General features: G+C 38.1%; 2 protein-coding genes across 11 annotated transcripts in view; one reads left to right on the forward strand and one right to left on the reverse strand.

The window, feature by feature from the left end:
• Positions 1-15,947, reverse strand: part of slmapa (sarcolemma associated protein a) — a 55,423-nt gene extending 39,476 nt beyond the window's left edge. For 3 of the 5 annotated variants that reach the window (XM_081705200.1, XM_081705201.1, XM_035520238.2), the window contains exons 1-3: positions 14,278-15,947; positions 4,734-4,881; positions 1,322-1,394 (exon numbers count right to left, since the gene is read on the reverse strand). In XM_081705200.1, coding sequence (XP_081561326.1) covers positions 1,322-1,394; positions 4,734-4,881; positions 14,278-14,475 — 419 coding nt within the window. In that variant the 5' untranslated portion in view covers positions 14,476-15,947. Of the gene's footprint in view, positions 1-1,321; positions 1,395-1,895; positions 1,915-4,733; positions 4,882-14,277 lie in introns of those variants that run through there. The other 2 variants (XM_035520237.2, XM_081705202.1) reach the window with 2 other exon arrangements.
• A 1,678-nt stretch (positions 15,948-17,625) lies between these two features.
• The window catches only part of dennd6a (DENN/MADD domain containing 6A), a 22,039-nt gene continuing 19,664 nt past the window's right edge, over positions 17,626-20,000 (forward strand). For 2 of the 6 annotated variants that reach the window (XM_027002138.3, XM_027002140.3), the window contains exons 1-3: positions 17,626-18,015; positions 19,009-19,047; positions 19,708-19,750. In XM_027002138.3, the coding sequence (XP_026857939.1) occupies positions 17,773-18,015; positions 19,009-19,047; positions 19,708-19,750 (325 nt within the window). In that variant the 5' untranslated portion in view covers positions 17,626-17,772. Of the gene's footprint in view, positions 18,016-18,478; positions 18,538-19,008; positions 19,048-19,707; positions 19,751-20,000 lie in introns of all 6 variants that reach the window. The other 4 variants (XM_027002141.3, XM_027002142.3, XM_027002143.3 and 1 more) reach the window with 3 other exon arrangements.

Raw genomic sequence — 20,000 nt, forward strand, 5'->3', positions numbered from 1 at the left:
ATACTGACCCTACAGAGGTGTGGTCTCTGAAGTATAAAAGCAATGTGTAAATTTAAACATTACTAATGCATCCAAATAAAGAAACAGTACTTGGCTATTGCTTAAAAGGTCAGCTTTGGTATTGTTCTGTTTGTTTGTTTGTGGGGGCAAGATCACCTGCTTCAGTGCAATTGTGCTGGAAATATTTGCTTCAACGGACCTACAAGGTTACAAGTTAATTTAAATATGTTCATTTCGAAGTGTTGGACTCTAAATGGGGTGGGTATCTCAAGGATATTGACATACCACAATGTATCGTAGCAAAATCAAGTCAAAAAGGAAGCAAAGCCTAGGCCTCTGACCTTCATCTGAAAATCTGACAGCAATATTTAAAAACAGCTAGCTGAATTTCAAGCGAGTTGTGCAGTTAATGCTTAGTACAAAGCTCGGTGCATAATTTATCTTTTTTGGGAAAAAAAAATTGTCTACAAAATTATCATATTATCCCGATAAACAATATCCCCATGCAAACAAATAAATTACATCCTGCACATCCCATATACCAAAGATCTTTTAGCAAGATTCTACTTATGTAGCCTAAACCTAACTGCAGATACAAACACACACAAAAAAAAGAAAGAAAACATGGATTTCATCATTTTCACACAATAAAGGCACTAATGCGTTTCCATGTAAAAAAAATAAATACAATAGTCCACCCTTTAGATCAGAGGGATATCAGCACAATTACGTTCGCAAGGAAACCAAGTTTATTTGTATGAACATGCACCTTTCGTGAACAATTTGAGCATTGTTTTGAAGAGCTTATTCTCCATATATAGTCAATGACTCCATCACCTTAAACTTTATATTTATGACTACTACAATTCTTATGCAAATCCAATATTTCATTACTGACATGTTGAGTGAAAACCTACCAAAGGTAAAACATACCATCCAAGTGAGCAGAACCAAACAATGCCATCAACAATGAAATAATCTGAGTAATTAATTCAACGAAACAGTTAACCAAATCACTATCCGCTGGCTAAGCTACACTTAAGATAAAGAGCAAGACTACTTTGAGAGTAGTTGCATGTATTACAGTTTTGCTTTTGTGATGCATGTTCACAACAATTAGGGTAGGCACTAAACAGAAAACATGCCCCAGAATATCTCAAAACCAGCACTAGGAAAACAGAGGTAAGCGTAAAGCCCTAGGCTTAGTCTCATGGGGCTTTGTTGTTGGGGAAACAACCCCTCAACACTGTGTTTGAGTAATAGGTGTGTGCTAAGGTATTGTGCAATGTGTGCTTCTCAGTGATCTGAAAACAGCTCTTACTCCGATCGTCGACGAGCTTCCATGCCATCTGGTAGGAAGAGCTTGATGGTTGACACTATACATCCATGAGTGACTACAGAGAAACAGAAAGAAGGAAAAGATAGTTAGGATAAGTTAGGACTGTACTCAAACAAGTACAGAGGTATTTGACATTTACCAAAAGTCCCCACAACAAAAAAGTTTGAAATGAAGTAGAGTTTAATTTACAATCTGAAGAATACCATCCATCCTTCTGGTGAATGATGTAGTGAAAAGGGTGATTTAGAGCACTCCCTTGTACAAGCTGCCCAAGTTTGAGAAGCTGACCCATACTCCAGTTTAACAGATTCACAAGCCAAGTTTCATTAGCTACAGCGCACCTACACAACACACAACCTCAAACAATCAGTAGTTTTCCAGTTTTAACAACAAAGACTGAAAATTCCTTGATACCCAAAAGCCCATTATGAAGTTACAGGAAAGCATGAAACTGAAACATGGCAACAAAGACTCGATAAAAACTTTTTTTTTTAAAGCACCAAGCATTACTTCACTACCTTAAACACTTTGATTAGCCTATAACTGGTCTTCTTACAAGGTTTTTGTCGAATTCTGGCAATGTCCTCTGTGATCCTTTCTGCCATAGCTGCATTTCTCTTTGCTTGTTCTGCACAAGCGAGTTACTTTGCATTCATATCTTATGGTGAAAGCTTCAACTGCAGTTGCCATCATTACAACACCTCCAGGACAGCTATGAAAGTACTCTAGGGTTTCAAAACCCACATTCTGCCAGCAGGCTTACATCATTGTTATCTGATGCAGCCAGAAAACAATTTCAAATATTTGGCTATCCTCATGAAAGAACAGGTCCTCCGCATTTCTAATTGTGTGCACTCAGAGAAAGCGCAAGTGCACACAACCGCACATAAAGAAAAGAGGTGCACTCAAGTAGACAGAGAAGCATGTGCACACGTACACAGAAGCACAAAAACCCACTCATGCATAAACAAAGAAGTGCACACACAAAAGCACGCATGCATGCACATAGGGAGGGAAGCATGCACACACACACTGCCATTCCATAAGAAGCATGCATGCACACACCCACAGCCAGAGGCATGCAAGCGTGCAGACATATGGGATGCTGTTCAAAGTGAAAATCAGTGAAACAATTGTGTGCACACACTACATGTACATGCATAAGAAACAATCACACACATATGAAACATGCGCTTATGCACATACTACTTACGTACATGTTAAATGTATGTGGAGTATATATTCAAGTGTAAGTTGTGTATAACAAACTTGGAGTGCAAGTTATGCACTTGCAAATTCAATTACACATAAATACAATACTTAACTCTATTTGTGTGTACAGTCATGGCCAGAAGTTGAGACTAAAACCAAAATGTGTGTTCAAAGTTTGCTGCTTGTGTTTATGGTGGCAATTTGCATTAACTCTAGACTGAAGAGTGATCAGGTGAATTGCAATTTATTGCAAAGTCATTCTCTGCCATAAATCAACTTGAGCACAAAAATTACTGCATTCCAGCCACTGCATTTCAGCCCTGCCACAAAATGCCCTGCTAAAATCATTTCAGTCGTTTCATTAGCTCAGGAGAAAGTGGTAACAAGGGCAAGGCAGCTGATATCACACTGTCATGTTGAATAGAAGAGCAGACTGGTTGCTTTAAAAGGGTGGTGGAAGAGGTTTTCTTCTGTTAACCATGGTTACCTCCAAGGGAACATGTGCAGTCATCATTGCATTGCATCAAAGAGGCTTCACAGACAAGGACATTGTTGCTTGTAAGATCATCAAGAACTTCAAGGAGAGAGGTTCATTTGCAGTGAAGAAGGCTTCAGGTCACCCAAGAAAGTCAAGCAAGTGCCAGGACTGTCTCCTAAAGAGGATGCAGCTACGGGATCAAGTCACCACCACTGCAGAGCTTGCTCAGGAATGGCAGAAGGCAGGCGTGAGTACATCTGCACGCACAGTGAGGTGAAGGCTTTTCGAGGATGGCTTGGTGTAAGACTGTTTGGGAGATCTGGCCAACTGCTTGTCCAGAGAAGAAAAGGTGAGCGCTATAATGATTCCTGCCATGCCAACAGTGAGGCATCCTGAGATCATACGTGTGTGGGGTTGCTTCTCATCCAAGGGAGGGGTTTGCTCAAAATTTTGCCTAACACTACTATGAATGGTATCAAAAGATCCTCCAAGAGCAACTTCTCCCAACAACCCAGGAGCAATTTGGGGATGAACAATGCTTTTTTCTGCATGACTGAGCACTGTGTTACAAGGCAAAAGTGATAACCACTCGGTGAACAAAACATTGAATCTTTGGGTACATGTCCTGGATACTACCCAGATCTCAAGCCCATTGAGAACCTAAAGTCAATCCTCAAAACGAGGATGGACAAACACAGAAACTGATCAACTCCAAGCACTGATTAGGCAAGAATGGGTTGCCAGTAGTCACGATTTTGCCCATAATCTGATATCCTGCATTCAAAGGTGAACTGCAGAAGTCTTAAAAAAAGAAAGGCATTTGCTTTAACTGGATGTATTTGTCAAAAAGATTCTTAAAAAGAAAAAAAAAAAAAAAAAACTTATGAAATGCTTATGAATGTACTTCACTATACCATATAAACATTGACAAAAGAATCTAAAAAAACGGAGGCAGTAAATTGTGTCAAAGTGTCAAGTCTCAAAACTTTTGGCCTCGACTGTACATGCGTGTGTGTATTTAAAAAAAAAAGTGATGAGCCGTTTGTCCTTATGGTATAAGGATTCATGATGAGTAATAAAAAGTTGAAAATTGTGGGTTATTGATCTATCAGGAATGATAGGACAGTTTTATTTTAGTAAATACTCTAGAAAATGACAAGATGTACATTCTGAATATTTACTCGTATCACAAGTCACGCATTTGTTTAAAATCATCATTTGATCATGAAGTATTCTAGTGGTCGGACTCCAATGTTTGTTTCAAACAATTCTAAAAATTGATACTAAACAGCAAAGCGGTTCTCTGTCATTTAAATCCCAGATACAAACACTGGTTAATATGATCTGTCAAGGTATACCAGTTGCACTTATTGTCTTTGACCTTGAAACTGTCATATAATTAGAATAGGATGCTGACATTTTTAGAAACTTTTCTTTATCTTATGTTAATGTGCATGCTAAATATCTGCCTTCCTGTTACAATTAAATTATTTCTTTGCACATTCAAATTTGTTCACACACAGCCACACATACATATACGCATACAAGTTAAATTCTATGTTTATGGAGCAATCAATGAATATATACACACTTGTACATACACAAGTGTAAATCATAAAAGTGTGTTTACATCTATAAGCCTGCATAAGGGAGTGATCCTGACAGATACCTATGCACTGCAGGTCATGATGCACACAATCTTACCTTTGCGGGTGTTCTCGGTCACATCCACTCCGAACTGGATAATGTCACCGGACAGCACCTCACATGGGGGGCTCTCCTCTGAGCCGCGGCTCAGGCGCTGGCTGTTTATGAAAGTGCCATTGCTGCTCTTGGTGTCCTGGAGATAGAACTGTAGAAAAGAGTGAGAGAGAAACAAAAGATTAGGGACAAGCCAACATAAGGTCAACAAGGAAGTACTTCAGCCTGAAACCAAAGCCTGATCATGAAATGTGTCACAGCCGTCCCATGTTTTTACCAAACAGGGAGCCAGAATGTAAACCCCGAACACATCACAGTGAATGAGCACTTGTTCTGATGTTTCCCTGGAGGGGAAATGTGGCAGAGTGCCATCTTTAGACCAGAATATTTCAATAGTCATGGAGGCCATGCAATAATGTCAGTATCTGAAGTTCTTTTTTGAAACACCAAAAAATAGATATTGTGTGTGAGTATGTGTGTGTATCTGTGTATCTATCTATCTATCTATCTATCTATCTATCTATCTATCTATCTATCTCTCTCTCTCTCTCTATTTTATATATATATATATATATATTTTATACATATCTATCTCTATATCTATCTATCTATCTATCTATCTAGAGAGAGAGAGAGAGAGAGAGAGAGAGAGAGAGCGCGAGATAAAGATATAAAGTACCAGGATGTGTCCAATTGTGGCCAAAACCTCAGCTGGGATTACATCACAATTCACAAGCCATCTTTCCCAGATACCCAGACAAACAGCTACGGCAGTCTCAAATGTCTAAGGCTTATGTGCTCGCATAATGCTGCCTATACCATCTTACCCACTATGCCAGGGAGAAATGTTATATGACTACCTGTTTGCCATTTTACTGTGTGTATAGTGAAACCTGAGTGCTCCATCTGATCTCCCGCCCTGCTGAATAAAATTTGCCAGTGTTGGAGTCTGAGAAGTATATTGGACCTGGCTCACCAGCTCCAGCCATCCCACAGTGGGGCAAAATGCAGCCCTATATCCTAAAGCCAAGCCAATGGAACATGTTCTCCATTCAGCACTGGAAACTTCGCCCCCACACTGCAACCAAACAAACTCCTCCAGTAGGTCCCATCAGTGCCTTTTACAGCCCTGCACTGGGTTTGGACAAAGGCAGTCTTGCCACTAGGACCTGCAAATGGCGTTGTTGCTTCAGCATCTGGTGCAAAGCGGTTTCTTTCTCCCTTTGGTCCCCATGGTTAAAGCTGAGACTGTATAAGCACCCGCAGCAACCCAGGGTTAGGGCTGAACAATTTGGAGAACTTATCAAATTGCAATTTTTCTGTGTAATAGTACAACTGCAATTTAAATTGTGATAATTTTTATGACAAAATCCAAACCCGTATTAATGGTTCACATATTAAATAGAATCATAAACTTGTTTCTACATTAAAAGATTCTCTGGGATCTCAAAATGCAGTTTGTATTATTATTTTTATATACTTAAAACCTACAATGACTAAAGATAAATAATGTAAGAAATAAGGTTAAGAGTATATCAATAATATGCTTAACATTTACCCCGCCCCCCGCCCAAAGTAAACAATACTTTTCATCAGCAAAACATCAAATTTCTTGCACATACATCTGACATTAGTGGGCAATAAAAATAAAATTGTACATATTATTCTTGGAGAATGTATCGTCCTTCAAAGTTATACAAATCATAACCACCTATTTAAGTTTCTTACTCCTACTTCAATTTCTGTCTTCATTCTTGCTTTAAAGGCAGGGATAAGCTCTTGGCTAATATAGTATATCTAATCGGGGGTCGTAGGAGGAGCAATATCAAGCAGTTCCTGGGTAGCAAGTTCATTGTATTTTTCCTAGAGGTGCCAAATGACTCTGGACTTGAATGACTGTGTCCCCTGGATCCTCTGGAAGCATATTTGTCTTTAAAAGGTGGAGTATTTGTTTTAGACATAAAATGCTAACATTCTCCTGAGAATGCATCAGTAAATTCTGGGAAGCTGCAGTGCCTTGTGAACTGACTTGCACCTGTGTGTCTTGCTGGGTGTGATGAGTTTTCCTTTCAGTGGATAGTGCAGGAGTCAGGGCCTTTCTTTGCTACAGAACCTTTTCAATCATAATCCATTTGGTTCCCCCACTTGTGGAAGACTGAAGATGATTGTGGAAGATGTTCAGGAACATTCTAGTCCTGAGCTGCTGTGAATACTGCCTTTTCTTACAGCTGGCAGAGAAATGGTCAAACACCTTCTTACAACCACTCCTCAGTCCACCCTGTACTCTTGGGGTGCATTTTAAATTAGCCACAATGTACACTCTAATTTAAAATGATCATAACATAATACTTTTAACTGTCACTACATCTTCTTTCTCGCCAATCTACCTCGATCGAAGTAACACAAATTCCATTCAATTTTTAACAGTGAATTAAGAATTGAGATTGTTTGAGGTTGTCTAATCAAAAATGTAATCCATAACAAAAGTACCTGAATAAGATTATTTTTCAGAACAAAACATTTCTGTAATCATGACAATCCAGATTTCATAAATTGTTACTACAAAAAGCTGGTATAATCAGAATTGTTTAGAAGGCATACATTCCAGAGAGGGGGGGGGGGGGGGGTTGATATATGTGCGAGAAGGAATGGGGTATCTTAAGTGGCTGGAGAAGGTTTCAGGAGCCATGTAAATCAGAACCTTGCCTTTAGTTAATTACTTTACAATAGCACCTGTTATCTCAGTGCCTTTGCAAGCTTTTTTCATATGGCTGGACGCTTTCAAAAGCCCGTGTAACTGGTCGCCATGTTAGAAAATTATGACTGACATGGGGGTTCATGGCTGGACCTTTTAGACATGCATTCATGATACAGATCTCTATGATGCGCCTTCAAATGTTAATAGCTTTGGCCTTATTAATAGCTGTGCTTGTCATGCATGATGTCTTCTGATTGCCAGTTTGCATGCTTATATTTACTGGGTCGGTTTTCCCTTGCAAAACCTGCAGCCTATTGGCTAATTCAATGCAGCTCCTGCAATTTGAAAAATCACATCCATTAAAAAATGTATCATCAGTCAGCCCTACCTTGGCTGCCACACTGACAAAGTGTCAAGCTAAACATGATGCTGCATGTGCAAAACATGACTGACTGCATTATTTTTGGGCTCAAACATGCACCATGCACTGCAGTTCAAGCATTTCTAGTTAAAATGACCCTAATTAAAAGGAGAAAGTTAAGCCAGAAAATGCAGTTTCCTTCCATGGTCTGTGAGGATAAAAATTAATCAGTTTAACAGTCATTGAAGCAAAAAAGGGAAATTCATAATTAATGTACTGTTACCATTATGTAATGAAACTAGCCAAGATTTCAGAAAGTAAACTAAAGCTTCAATGTAAACCTTTCAAACATGAGAAGAATCTGAATTCTTACTTGAGTTATTGCTGTCAACAAATATTCTAAATTTGATTGTATTAAAACCTAACCATTTGATTGTGAAAATTAAATATTCCATTGTGGTAGAAAAAGCAGCATTACCACGGCTGTCTGGCTCAGGAGTTCTCGCGTGGGCCGCTGCACTGAATGCACTGCCTGACGGACAGGAGTCACGCAACACCACTTTTATTAATTGCAAATAACACAGGTTAAGCTGAAACCACGATGGGGTATCAGATCACAAAAAGAGTGACTTGCTCTACATGCAATTTTAATTAGTAGACAGCACAACTGTGGAACCAAGTGATAAAGTTGCATGTGACCTACAGTTAGCCTGTTACTCCAGCACTAGCAACCATGGGGCACATCTTGAAAATGCACCAAATGAGTATAGCCTCCACTAGCATTTTTAATGCCAGCTAGCATTTTGGGAGTTCTAGCAACAAGAACGCAAGTAGCCTATTCTTCTATTTTTAATAAATGTGTTGTAAAAATTCTAAGAATTGTGCACCTTAAATTTATTTAACCAAAAATACAAGTGTGTGCTATAGTTCTGAGTAAATAGGTATTGAAGAATAGAAGCAGAAGCCTCATGCAATGCATGTCCCAATGGCTTGATTATTATTCCCCATTTAACATCAAGGAAAAGTTAAGAGACATGTTTGTGTTAAAATAAATACAAACTATATAAGTAGTTATGCCTCTCCGTATGGACATAATGCGTAAAAACAGATATACGAATGGTTCGAATGTGTGTTTTTAGAAGAAATAATCGAGCCTAAGCTCTGGCTCAAGTCAATTTGCTGTCGCTTAAAACCAAGAATCGCTCATTCAAAAATAGCCTAGTACATACCTACAAGCTATTACTACTAGCAGCAATATGTGCATTACACATGTGACTGTGCAGTCATCAATAAGAGATAACTGCCAGCTTCTGCAAAGATTTACCAGTACAAACAGTTGTGAATATTACAACTAGCTCCAATACTTTCAACAGCAGCACAAGCATATTTAGAGAAAATAAAAGCACAAAAAAGTAATTGTACTGTGCAGCCCAATTTTGAATGCAGAATCAATCTCTGAGATATACATACACACACACACACAATATATATATATATATATATATATATATATATATATATATATATATATATATATATATATATATATATATACACACACATACACACACACACACACACACATACATTATATATATATATATATTATATATATATACACACATACATATACACACATATATACATATACACACACATACATATACACATACATATATACATACATTATATACACATATATATATACAATGTGTATATGTGTATATATATGTATACACACACACGTTATATATAGATAGATATAATCTATATAGATAGATAGATATAATATTTCTATCCATCTCTCTCTCTATCTATAGATCTCGATCGCTCTCTCTCTCTGATAATCTACATGACAATTTCACTAAGCAGGTCATATATTTGGTCCAAGTTTAAACACAAAGGCACTAAAAGGCAGTATGCCCTGAATGTGGTTGTGGTGATTTAGTGATTCAGAGATGAATACTGATCTGATTTGAGAAATGGCCTAAATGCAGCATGCATGGTGTCATGTTATCTAAAGGCAAACTAACATGCATCAAGAGGATATAATTCCATGGCAGATATGTTCTAAAAACAACAAAAGATGAAAACATTTAGTCTAGCATTTACATATTAACAATGAGTAGCACATTTCAGCAGACAATGATATCATATTTCTGCGAAAATCCACAGAATAAATCACTGCATGAACAACTGAGTCTTAAAACATTTAACAATTCATGAAAAATAATTCATGGAAAAAAAATTCATAGCTACACGAAATGCACAAATACCAGAAAGTACTATGATTTATATGAAAATGAATATCCTCACAATGCCTGGAGAGGGATGATTAGATACAGGTCACAGTTGCCAATTGGATGTAATTTCTAGTAGCGCTTCGAAATAACTGCAGGAGCCAAAAACTGAAATGTCAGTTAAGATGTAATCACTGGTCTGTCCGCAATGCCATCCATTTCTGTAGAGACTGACAAAATGGGTTGTGAATCAACAGACCGCACTACTGAAGCGAAGCAGTACATGGGCTGAGACAGCTGGAATTGAACACAGCATCCACATTCATTGATCTGAATGATCATATTTACATGGGTGCAACAGGAAAATACTAGCGCTACTTATCCAAGTGACTGGAGTGGTCCCCGTTATTTATGAGATATAGCCTATATCTTCAATGTATCAGTTTCTCCAGACATGTGGCTGGCAGCAGGCTTGTTTTAGTTTTAATTGCTGATGAAGGTTCACATCCTGTGCAGCTGCTTCTCAAACTGTAGGAGAGCGTGGCGATCCCCATGGGGAGCCCTGGCTTGGTGGCCGATCTCAGATATTAGGCAGTTGTGCACTCTCATAGCTGCCGATACACTCTGGAGAGGGGTTACACATTCCATCTGACTATTTTCAGCCTTGATATCAGAACTTCTACTTTACTGGAAAAGCAGGCATCAGTCAAAAAGTTATTAAAGAAGATCACTCAGCAGTTAGGAGACAGCCTTTATATGGGAAAAAAGCAGGTGTTTGGCACTATTGTCTACAAATATTCTAAATTATATAATCAAATTATGAAAAAAAATCCAGATACTCAGTTATAATAATCATAATCGACTGTGGAAAGGTCTCATGTGGGTCTCAGATGCTGCCCTCAATGAACTGCATGATCATTTCATTTTTAGTATATGAAAGTGACATTTAGTTCAAGCTGAAACAAGCAAATGATTCAACAACCACATGTTAAAAAATGGCATGGTTAAAAACTCAGCCGCAAAGTGACCGATTTGCATGCAGGATAATTTTGGTGAGTAGACAGCAAAATTGTGGAATCTCAAGTTGTACGCAAGATATGCAAGCTACAGTTAGCAATCTAATGGCATCTCTCAAATATGCACCCAAGAGTAAAATGAGAATTTAAAATGAGAAGGCATACTATTTCTTTAGAGTATATATAGAGTTTTTTATGCTAGTAAGTATTATAAGCATCAAGAATGTATAGCCTACTTTTCTGTTTGAAAAGAACTTAAACAAGTTATCCTTCAGGATAAAACATCTTTGTTGCCACATTTCTTGGAATTGTGTCAAATTTATTTAAACAAAAATACAATACAAAAGTGTAGACTACTGTACTGAATAAATATAGTAAAGACTACAAACAAAAGCTTCATACAATGCAAGTCCCCAGTGGTTTGATTATTTTACTACTTCATGTCAAGGAAAGGTTAAGAGATATGTTTATGTTGAAATAAAAAGAACTATCGAAGGTTAAATGGGTACCCTGGCTGCTATGCCAGGGAGCTGTTTAGTCCAGTGGTCAGAGCTCATGTTTACCTCCCGTCAGACCTGGGTTCAAGCCCCAACTGCATTTAACCTTCTTTACATACTTTTATACAAATAGTAAAAAATAACTATACATGTACATTAAAGAGATATGTCTCCTGCTGTATTGGTTTGTGCTCTTACAGACATAACATACAAAAACAGATATTCAAATAGTTTGAACCCATGTAGGGTTTTTTATAGAAGGAATAATCGAATGCCTTTTTGGCCAATTGTCACAAATTAACTACTAAAAATTTGAGAAGAATCAAACAAAGCGACCAGGAACCCATTATCCTCCAGTGCTGTCATTACAGAACTACAACCTACCTGGAGTGCCCAGAAGTGCAAGGTGTTCATTACTCAGAGACATGGCCAACATAATGAAAGCTGAAACCAAACCACCACTGAAGACACAGAAGGTGAAATGTTAAGACTGGGCCAAGAAATATCTGAAGACAGATTTTTCAAAGGTTTTATGGACTGAAGATGAGAGTGACTCTTGACAGACCAGAAGGATGGGCCTGTGGCTGAATCAGTAATGGGCACAGAGCTCCACTTCGACTCAGATGTCAGCAAGGTGGAGGTGGGGTACTGCTATGGGCTGGTATTATTAAAGATGAGCTAGTTGGACCTTTTCGGGTTGAAGATGGACTCTAATTCAACTCCCAAAGCTACTGCCAGTTTTTAGAAGACACTTTCTTCAAGCAATAGTACAGGAAAAAGTCTGTACGGCTAGCCAGTAAAGGCCATGAGATGAAAAAATAAATGACATGGCCCCCCTCCTCACCTGACCTAAACCCTATTGAGAACTTTTGGGCCCTTCTTAAATGGGAGATTTATGGTGAAGGAAAACAGTACAGCTCTCTGAACAGTGTCTGGGAGGCTGTGGTTGCTGCTGTACACAAAGCTGATCCTCAACTCCATGACTCCATGAATGGAATGCTTATGACTTATTGAAAAGAAGGGTCACTTTTTTGTTCCATTTCAAATTTTGAATTGTTTACTCTTCCCACTTTAACAGATTAAAAAAAAACAAGTGAGATGAGAAAAATTCTGTTTTTCCTTTAGTTGCATAATAATTATGCGCACAGATGCTCTCCTAAGAAAACCAGAACCTTACTTACACTTTCTTAAATATTCAGGTTTGAGTTTTATTAACATTTTGGATTGACCGAGACCACTGTAGTTCCTCAAAAATACAGCTTGCATAATAATTGTGCACACAGTGTAGTGAGCAGAGGATTCATTCTATAGCGAATCCAACCAACAGTCTATTAAAATCTAAACTGTCTGTAAACCAACCTATTTTGATTTTATTCAAATTACATCAGGAAAACCAAATGTATACAAAATCAAGATCTAATCACATAAAATGCATTTAATAGGCTAGTAATGTAAAACCTGGTTAGCCACTAATCACCAATACACAGTAAGGAAATGGTTGTCCAACAATTGTGGTCTTTTTTTTTTTTTTTAAATCTTGAAAAGAAAAAAAAACAATGGCCTTGCCACTGGGTACCAATTACACCTTTACACCTTTAGATTTATTTTTTCTCAAAATGCAATGACAAGTTTATATACCTGAAATGCACAACTTTCATGATGCATGCAAAAGAACACACTTCTTTGTAAACTGTTTGATTCACTTGTTGGAAACTATGGCCAGGTAAGTTTGTTGGGAAAGCTTCTCCCCACCCCCCTCACTGTATAAAACATAACTGCTGCACGTAAACCTAAAATGTTTCCAACAAGCCCAACTGCCTCACCCAGTTCTTTCTACAGAGATATGCCTCTGAACATCAATGCCACACATTATTTTCATATAACTACTACCCCCCCCCCCCCCCAACAACCACCAAATATTTTCACCAATCTTAACTATGTAAATGGAGCTCATGCATCTCTCAGCAACAAAACATTTTAAATCTTGAATGCAGTGCATCAATGAGAAGTATTACTTGCAGCATTAAGAAGCAATTCCTTACATACTTGCCAACCTACATTTACAAAGCACATAATTTAAAAGTATTCACTGACCAATTAAGCACAGTTAAACTTGAGTACTCAAAAGTACACACAAAGCAGCCTATGAAATTTTGAAATCATTTACAATGCATCGAAAGTGGAGTCTTGAATGCAGAATAAAGCTACTAACAATCAACCCACTGAGGCTTATGGTTCCTACTCTCATCTAAGAGCACTCAACTCGTTGGCTTTGCAATCCCATTTACAGTGGTGCAGTTGACCCCTGGACTCAACTGAAGGCCACCTTAAAATAACCAGCCAGTTCGCCAACCAGTTACAAGATGAAGTTGGCAAAGAGAGGGGTCCAATAACACGCCGCAAGAAGGACGAAATTGTCTTCAAATTGCTTAATGTTTTCTTTCTTGGCCCCGAAAGAGATTAATCGTTGTGACTGTGCAATCCAGACTACAGTGAGACAAGACCCGATCATGAAGACATTAGAAACTTGATCAAATTGTTTAAAAAACGTAACTCTTAAGGCTTGATAAAGAGTCTTAATTATTGAACTAAGCTGCGGAATCAAATAAACAGCGTTGCGAAAGCAAATAAGATCGAAATGTACGCAAATGTAAATGTCATACACGTAGCTGCCGCATGAACCCGTTGGACCTGTTCTGCGTGTTGTCTCAACATGTAAGCAGAGCATGACTTACCTTCCCTGTTTTGTGGTCGAACCAGACAAGAGCATGGTTTCTTGACAACACCTTGCAATCGAATGTTGCGTTGTTTTGGGCAGGGCGACAGCGAGCCACAGATCGCCCAATCTTGACAGGCTCATCCAGGTAGACATGGCGTTCCTGAAATGGGTGTGAATTCGGGCGGCAAGTAAATACGGCCAGTGCTGAAGGCATTGATGATGGCTTGGGAGTATTACTCCAACCAGAGACGAAAGGCAGTGTTTCTTGATCCAGAATGACAAACCGTTCAAATACCTATCTTTTAATGAAGCAGTCGATGTCGTATTTTTTCGTGGAAAGCAGACAAATGCACATTGTAATAAAGCCAATTTAGAACCCAACAGACGCTATTTCTGAACTGACTACATAATGTCCAAGACCTATGTACACGCTACAAGCCTCTGACGTCTTGCAAATCCACCATGTCAAACAAACCCAAAGGCGCAAAACTGAAGCTTCACATTCACATAAAAATACATCACTTTTGCTTCAAATGCCACGCTAAAACTATAGGTCAAAATGACGTTCCTTGTACAATTTCCTCTTCAAATTTCAGATACAAGCCAAAAACAATCCGTTTCAATTCAGACAGGATAGTTAGCTAGTACTAATAACCTGTTGGGTCAGGGAATCTCAGCACAAATCAGCATTCCAGCGACACCTTGCTAGCTATGCTAGCTAGCCAGCTAACTAACAACAGTCCTTATTTGGAGTAAAGCGGTTTCTCGACTTTGATTACCGCAGACCACTGAAGTACATTTAGGACATGCAACGCACCGTCTCAAAATGCTTTGCGAACTAAGGCCAACTGCAGTTTGCTAATTTGACTAAGATAGCTAATCGTATCCACTAAAACCTACGCTGCAGATTTAGTTGCAGCCTACCACTCCCCACAGAAGGATATGTATCCTAGCTAGCTACACACTGCTAAGTTATAAATCCCGAGTCTCGAAAACATAATTAGCTAGCTACTATCCCCAAGACCATCTACTGAGTAAGGCTAATGCCATTTACTGATCAACCAGCCATACAAAATATACAATGTTTGGTCACCATACTAGCTTGTTAGCACAACTATGCCTGGAGGTAGATAGCTAGCTAGCTAGCTAGCTAGCTAACTAAGTAACTTGGTCATCTAACAAGATAACGTATATGCTAGCTAGATAAATATATAGCTAGCTAGGGTTAGCCAATCCAGTTAGCTTGCGAGGTAGTGACTCATATAACGTTAGATCATTTTACTGAATGTACTAGCTACCGAAAAATCTAAAAGAATGTGACTACTATGGCGTATTATTTAAGCCAGTTAGCTATATTAAATTCATTAACTCTCATGCTACTCCCACAAATCCTGTAGTCCGTTAGCTAGCTAGCTACGTCTGCTTCAGCGCTAGCTAGCTAGCTACCTTGCTAACAGACACGGAACACCAAGTCGACTCTCGTTGCTGCAGCAGCCTCACGCATCACCTGTTAAATTGCCTTATTCTTACAAAATTCAGATTGATCTATAGGTTTTACTGGATCTAGTTTCACGAACGACTATGTATAGTAAATAGCATATTCCTGTTGAACCAAGTCACATCAGGGGCAATTTAGAATAACTTATCCTCCTCCGCAACTAATCGCCGCCATATTGGAATGAAATACGCAAACCGGCCACTAACACGCATGAGCCTTCCAATAACTAACGAGGGGCGGGACACCTTGATGACGCTAAGAATATTCAATTATTGAGGAAAGGTCGAACCAAGAGATTAACCAATGCCATCAAAGTAATGCTCTAAACGAGGGATTACACTTCACTACCAGTTTAAATCCTTTTTCATGATATTACACCTAATAAGGTTTTTGTCTTACAGCTTTGTTCTATGAATAACATAGCAACTACATATCGAAATATATTATTTTAACAAGTAGGCAAGGAGAGTTGTAAGTTATGTTTATAATAAACGTCTGATAAGATAAGGCTGGCGGAATGGCAAAACAAGTTACCGGGTTGATCTGGCTCGATATAGTAAAGGTTTTTTAGGTTTTTAGAAAACTGAAAAAGGATAATATTACAGCTGTTCTTAATTTCATAGCTGGACATTTTTACTACTACTATTACTACTGCTACTACTATTGTTGTGGTCGTTTGATGTTGATGATGAGGAGGAGGAGGATGATGTTTTATTATTATTATTATTTAGTACAATTCTACCGATTATTTAAACAAGATCTACACACATTTTCCACTATCTCAAATGAATATGAATCACCGATACATGTTTTGTGTATACTTTGCTTCTTTGATCGCACTTACACTGAAGTTAATTCACGTCTCAAGTATTAAAATCTTAGGACCATAAATAGCATAATGCAAACTGCATTCTAAAATCCACCATCTACGACATTGTTGGCTACTTAATACAATTCGTACGTAAACAATTTCATAAAACAATAACGCCAATATTTAAAATGTTAATTACATAATTAAAATTAGAACCAGAAAGTAATTCTTGTTTCAAGTTGGCTGACATTATTTTTAACATACTTTTGTTTTTATAGATAGGCCTAACAGTTTGTCATGCATTGTTGGAAACCAGTTTTTTCCCCCCAAATTCAACTATATTCAACGTCTAAAGCATGCGATGTAAATATGTGATTGCTTCCATTAGCGACTTGGTAGAACAGTCTAAAAGCAATTGAGTTAAGTGGGAAAATATGTAAATTTAACTTTCACCAAACTATTACTTTCTCGTGTTGGGGTTGTAAATGCCGCTCAGTGAACTACTAAGAAAGGTTTGGTTAGTGAGTTTGAAGATATCAATGAGAACATATTAAGTTCGTCGACAGGTTAATCCTACTTGTTTGTTTGCTAGCCTAGGTGTTACGACTAGGTGGTGATATTCGGGGCATTATCACTATTCTATGAATGGAATTGCATATTCTAATAAAGCAAGATACCTATGTGTTCAGATATTTACAATAACCAGACTCCTTTAAAAAACAAATGGAGGCGAAGTCGACTGAAACAGATTAACAAACAGCGAAAGAATTTAAAATTAAGAAGCTACTAGTATGGCCGATGAGATTTGCCTTATCGTTTCAGGTTAACTTTTCCATATAGTGACTGTTGTGTTTATAAATAAAACCTCCAGATTTTTGTGCGAGTTCGGCTGCACTGGGTTAGTCGTGTATTCGCCTAACGTAAACCTGTAAGGTATGTGATCTATGCACTATATACAAAATGTCGGCATACACACAATGGTTTGAAGATCTGTGGATTTTAGCGACTCGGGATGAATTCCGCTTTCCTCTCCGGCACCCGTATTCCATGAACTCTGCGCTGTTGACGTAACCAGCATACCCACCACCCTGCGTTTGTGTTTGCGGCGTAGCCAAGTTATCATAGTTCAGTTTTTTCCTTTTAGCAATTTAGCGTTAGATATCTCCAGGTTCGGTAAACGAATAATATTTTGGTCTTTGAATATGGACTTACAAAGGTCAGAGGACACAGAAGAGCAAATCGAACAACCTGAACACATTCAGGAGCAGGATATCAGAATATCTCCGGCGGAGGAAATGCCTGTCGATGGGCCTCGAGAGGAAGAGTCGGAGCAGCTGTTTCTACCATGGGATAGATTCTCGGCCTGGCTTCATTGTATTTGTGTCGTTGGATTCGACCTGGAGCTCGGTCAAGCGGTGGAGGTAGCTAGATACGACGACTTGCTAGTTTGTAATACATTTTTGTTCATTCTACATTATGTACCAGCCTATAGTGACAATAAGTTCACTCAATTACCTATAACTAACGCTAACTAGGTCATAGACTTATCAACTCTAGCTAACAACTGGCTTGTTAAAACCACGTGATAATACTTACCGTTGTTTTTTTAGATAGGTCAGCTAAATTGCTAATGTTTTTGCTTCGTTAGCTAGTTAGCTATAGCTAGCATGCTTTCTTTTTGCTACACTCGCGAGGTTAGCTGAAATAAAGGTACATAGCTGCGCTTGAAAACATTAATAAACGGAGGAACCGATTTTGTCAAGTCACCGTGTTGACCTCACACAGTGTCTCTACCTCTTTCCGAGTGGCTGTTTATAATAGGTAGTCACCTATTAGTTAGCTAGCGAAAAATTCCAGGGTAATTACGCTATAACAACGTTTACTGAAATAGATTATCCATGCATTCAGTTGTCAGGCTCTCAGGACGCTGATGCTGAGACATGCCTTTTACTGTCGTACATCAAATTGTGAGTGGCTGTTCATATTACCCAGGAGAAATGCGTTTTAATTAAGCAGTAAGCGTAATTTTGCATGGACAGGTTGTGCTCAAGATGAGTTTTTGTTTTGTTTTGTTTTGTTTTTGTTTGTTTTGTTCACTGGTAAACGGAAGAGCTGATGTAAATACTTCTCTGGAAAGAAGGATCTTAGACTAATTAGAGGAGAGACAAATGTGGTTTGCGGTGTGTTGATAATCCACCATGATAAAATATAACCGAGAACTCTTCTCCTCTTGCAATTTTATAGTGATATCCAAACTGGTACTGAGATTTTTAAGACGCAGAAGTCACCGTAAACTATTTAACTAAATAGTTATTTAACTTAACTAGATAACTATCTTAATACTGTTTCAAAACGTGCCTTTTATCTGTGTCATCCGCAGATGAGTGTACATTATCCCTTTTTTCTGTTTCTGATCTTATCGTTTATTTCTGTTTTAGGTTATATACCCTCATCATGCGAAGCTCACAGAAAAGGAGGTAAGAATCTTTTCTTTTTAAAAATTCTATGTATTTTATATAGGTAAGTTCCATTTAGGAATTTACTAAATGAGCACCACTATCCAGCAATCTACTATTAGGACCACAAGAATTCCTATGATGCTCACTGATCATCCTGCAAGTAAAACTGGTTATTATACTTAAATACTTTTAAACACTTTAAACACTGAGATGTAAATACTTACGTTTGTTTTGCAAAGAATGATGCAGGCCATATTCCTGTTTCATGAGCCTCGACTAGACTCCTACAGATGAACAACTTAAGACCATCAGAATTAAGGATTTGTCATTTCCAGTGGCAAAACATTTTAATGTTCTGTTTGTGCCAAAGACTGCAAAAACATCCTGGAGCCATTTCACTGCAGACTGTTGTGGTTAATAGTGGTCATTTAGGACATACGGGACATTAAGGACATTGCATGTTTGCATTGCAAATTCTTGCTATGGTAGCAATGAAGTTAGGAAACTTAAAGAGAAAGAACACATCTACACACTCAAAGCTTTAGAACTCCATGGAATGAATGTTATCATTGAAACATCTACTGTGAATAGAAAATGGTTTCACCTGCTGGATTTTTTTTGACAAAGACTGTTGATGAGTTTCTGAATTATTTTCCTATATTCCATTCTATATTTCAGAAAACAAGCATCTGCTACTTGTCTTTTCCAGACTCTAACTCAGGTAAGCCAAATGCCTTGAGAACTTGTCGTTGCCTCTTCTGTTTGTGCCAAAGACTGCAAACATCCTGGAGCCATTTCACTGCAGACTGTTGTGGTTAATAGTGGTCATTTAGGACATACGGGACATTAAGGATGATGTTTCTCATGTGGCATGTGCTGGCATGTTACCGTATCATCATTCCAAATAGTGGAGCTTTTCTGTTAATGTTGGTGATATTAGTCCTAAAATGTTCACTATTCACTAATTTATA

This window comes from Electrophorus electricus, chromosome 22, assembly GCF_041902795.1.
Source record: "Electrophorus electricus isolate QZ-2024a chromosome 22, ASM4190279v1, whole genome shotgun sequence".
In the NCBI taxonomy this organism is placed as follows: domain Eukaryota; kingdom Metazoa; phylum Chordata; class Actinopteri; order Gymnotiformes; family Gymnotidae; genus Electrophorus; species Electrophorus electricus.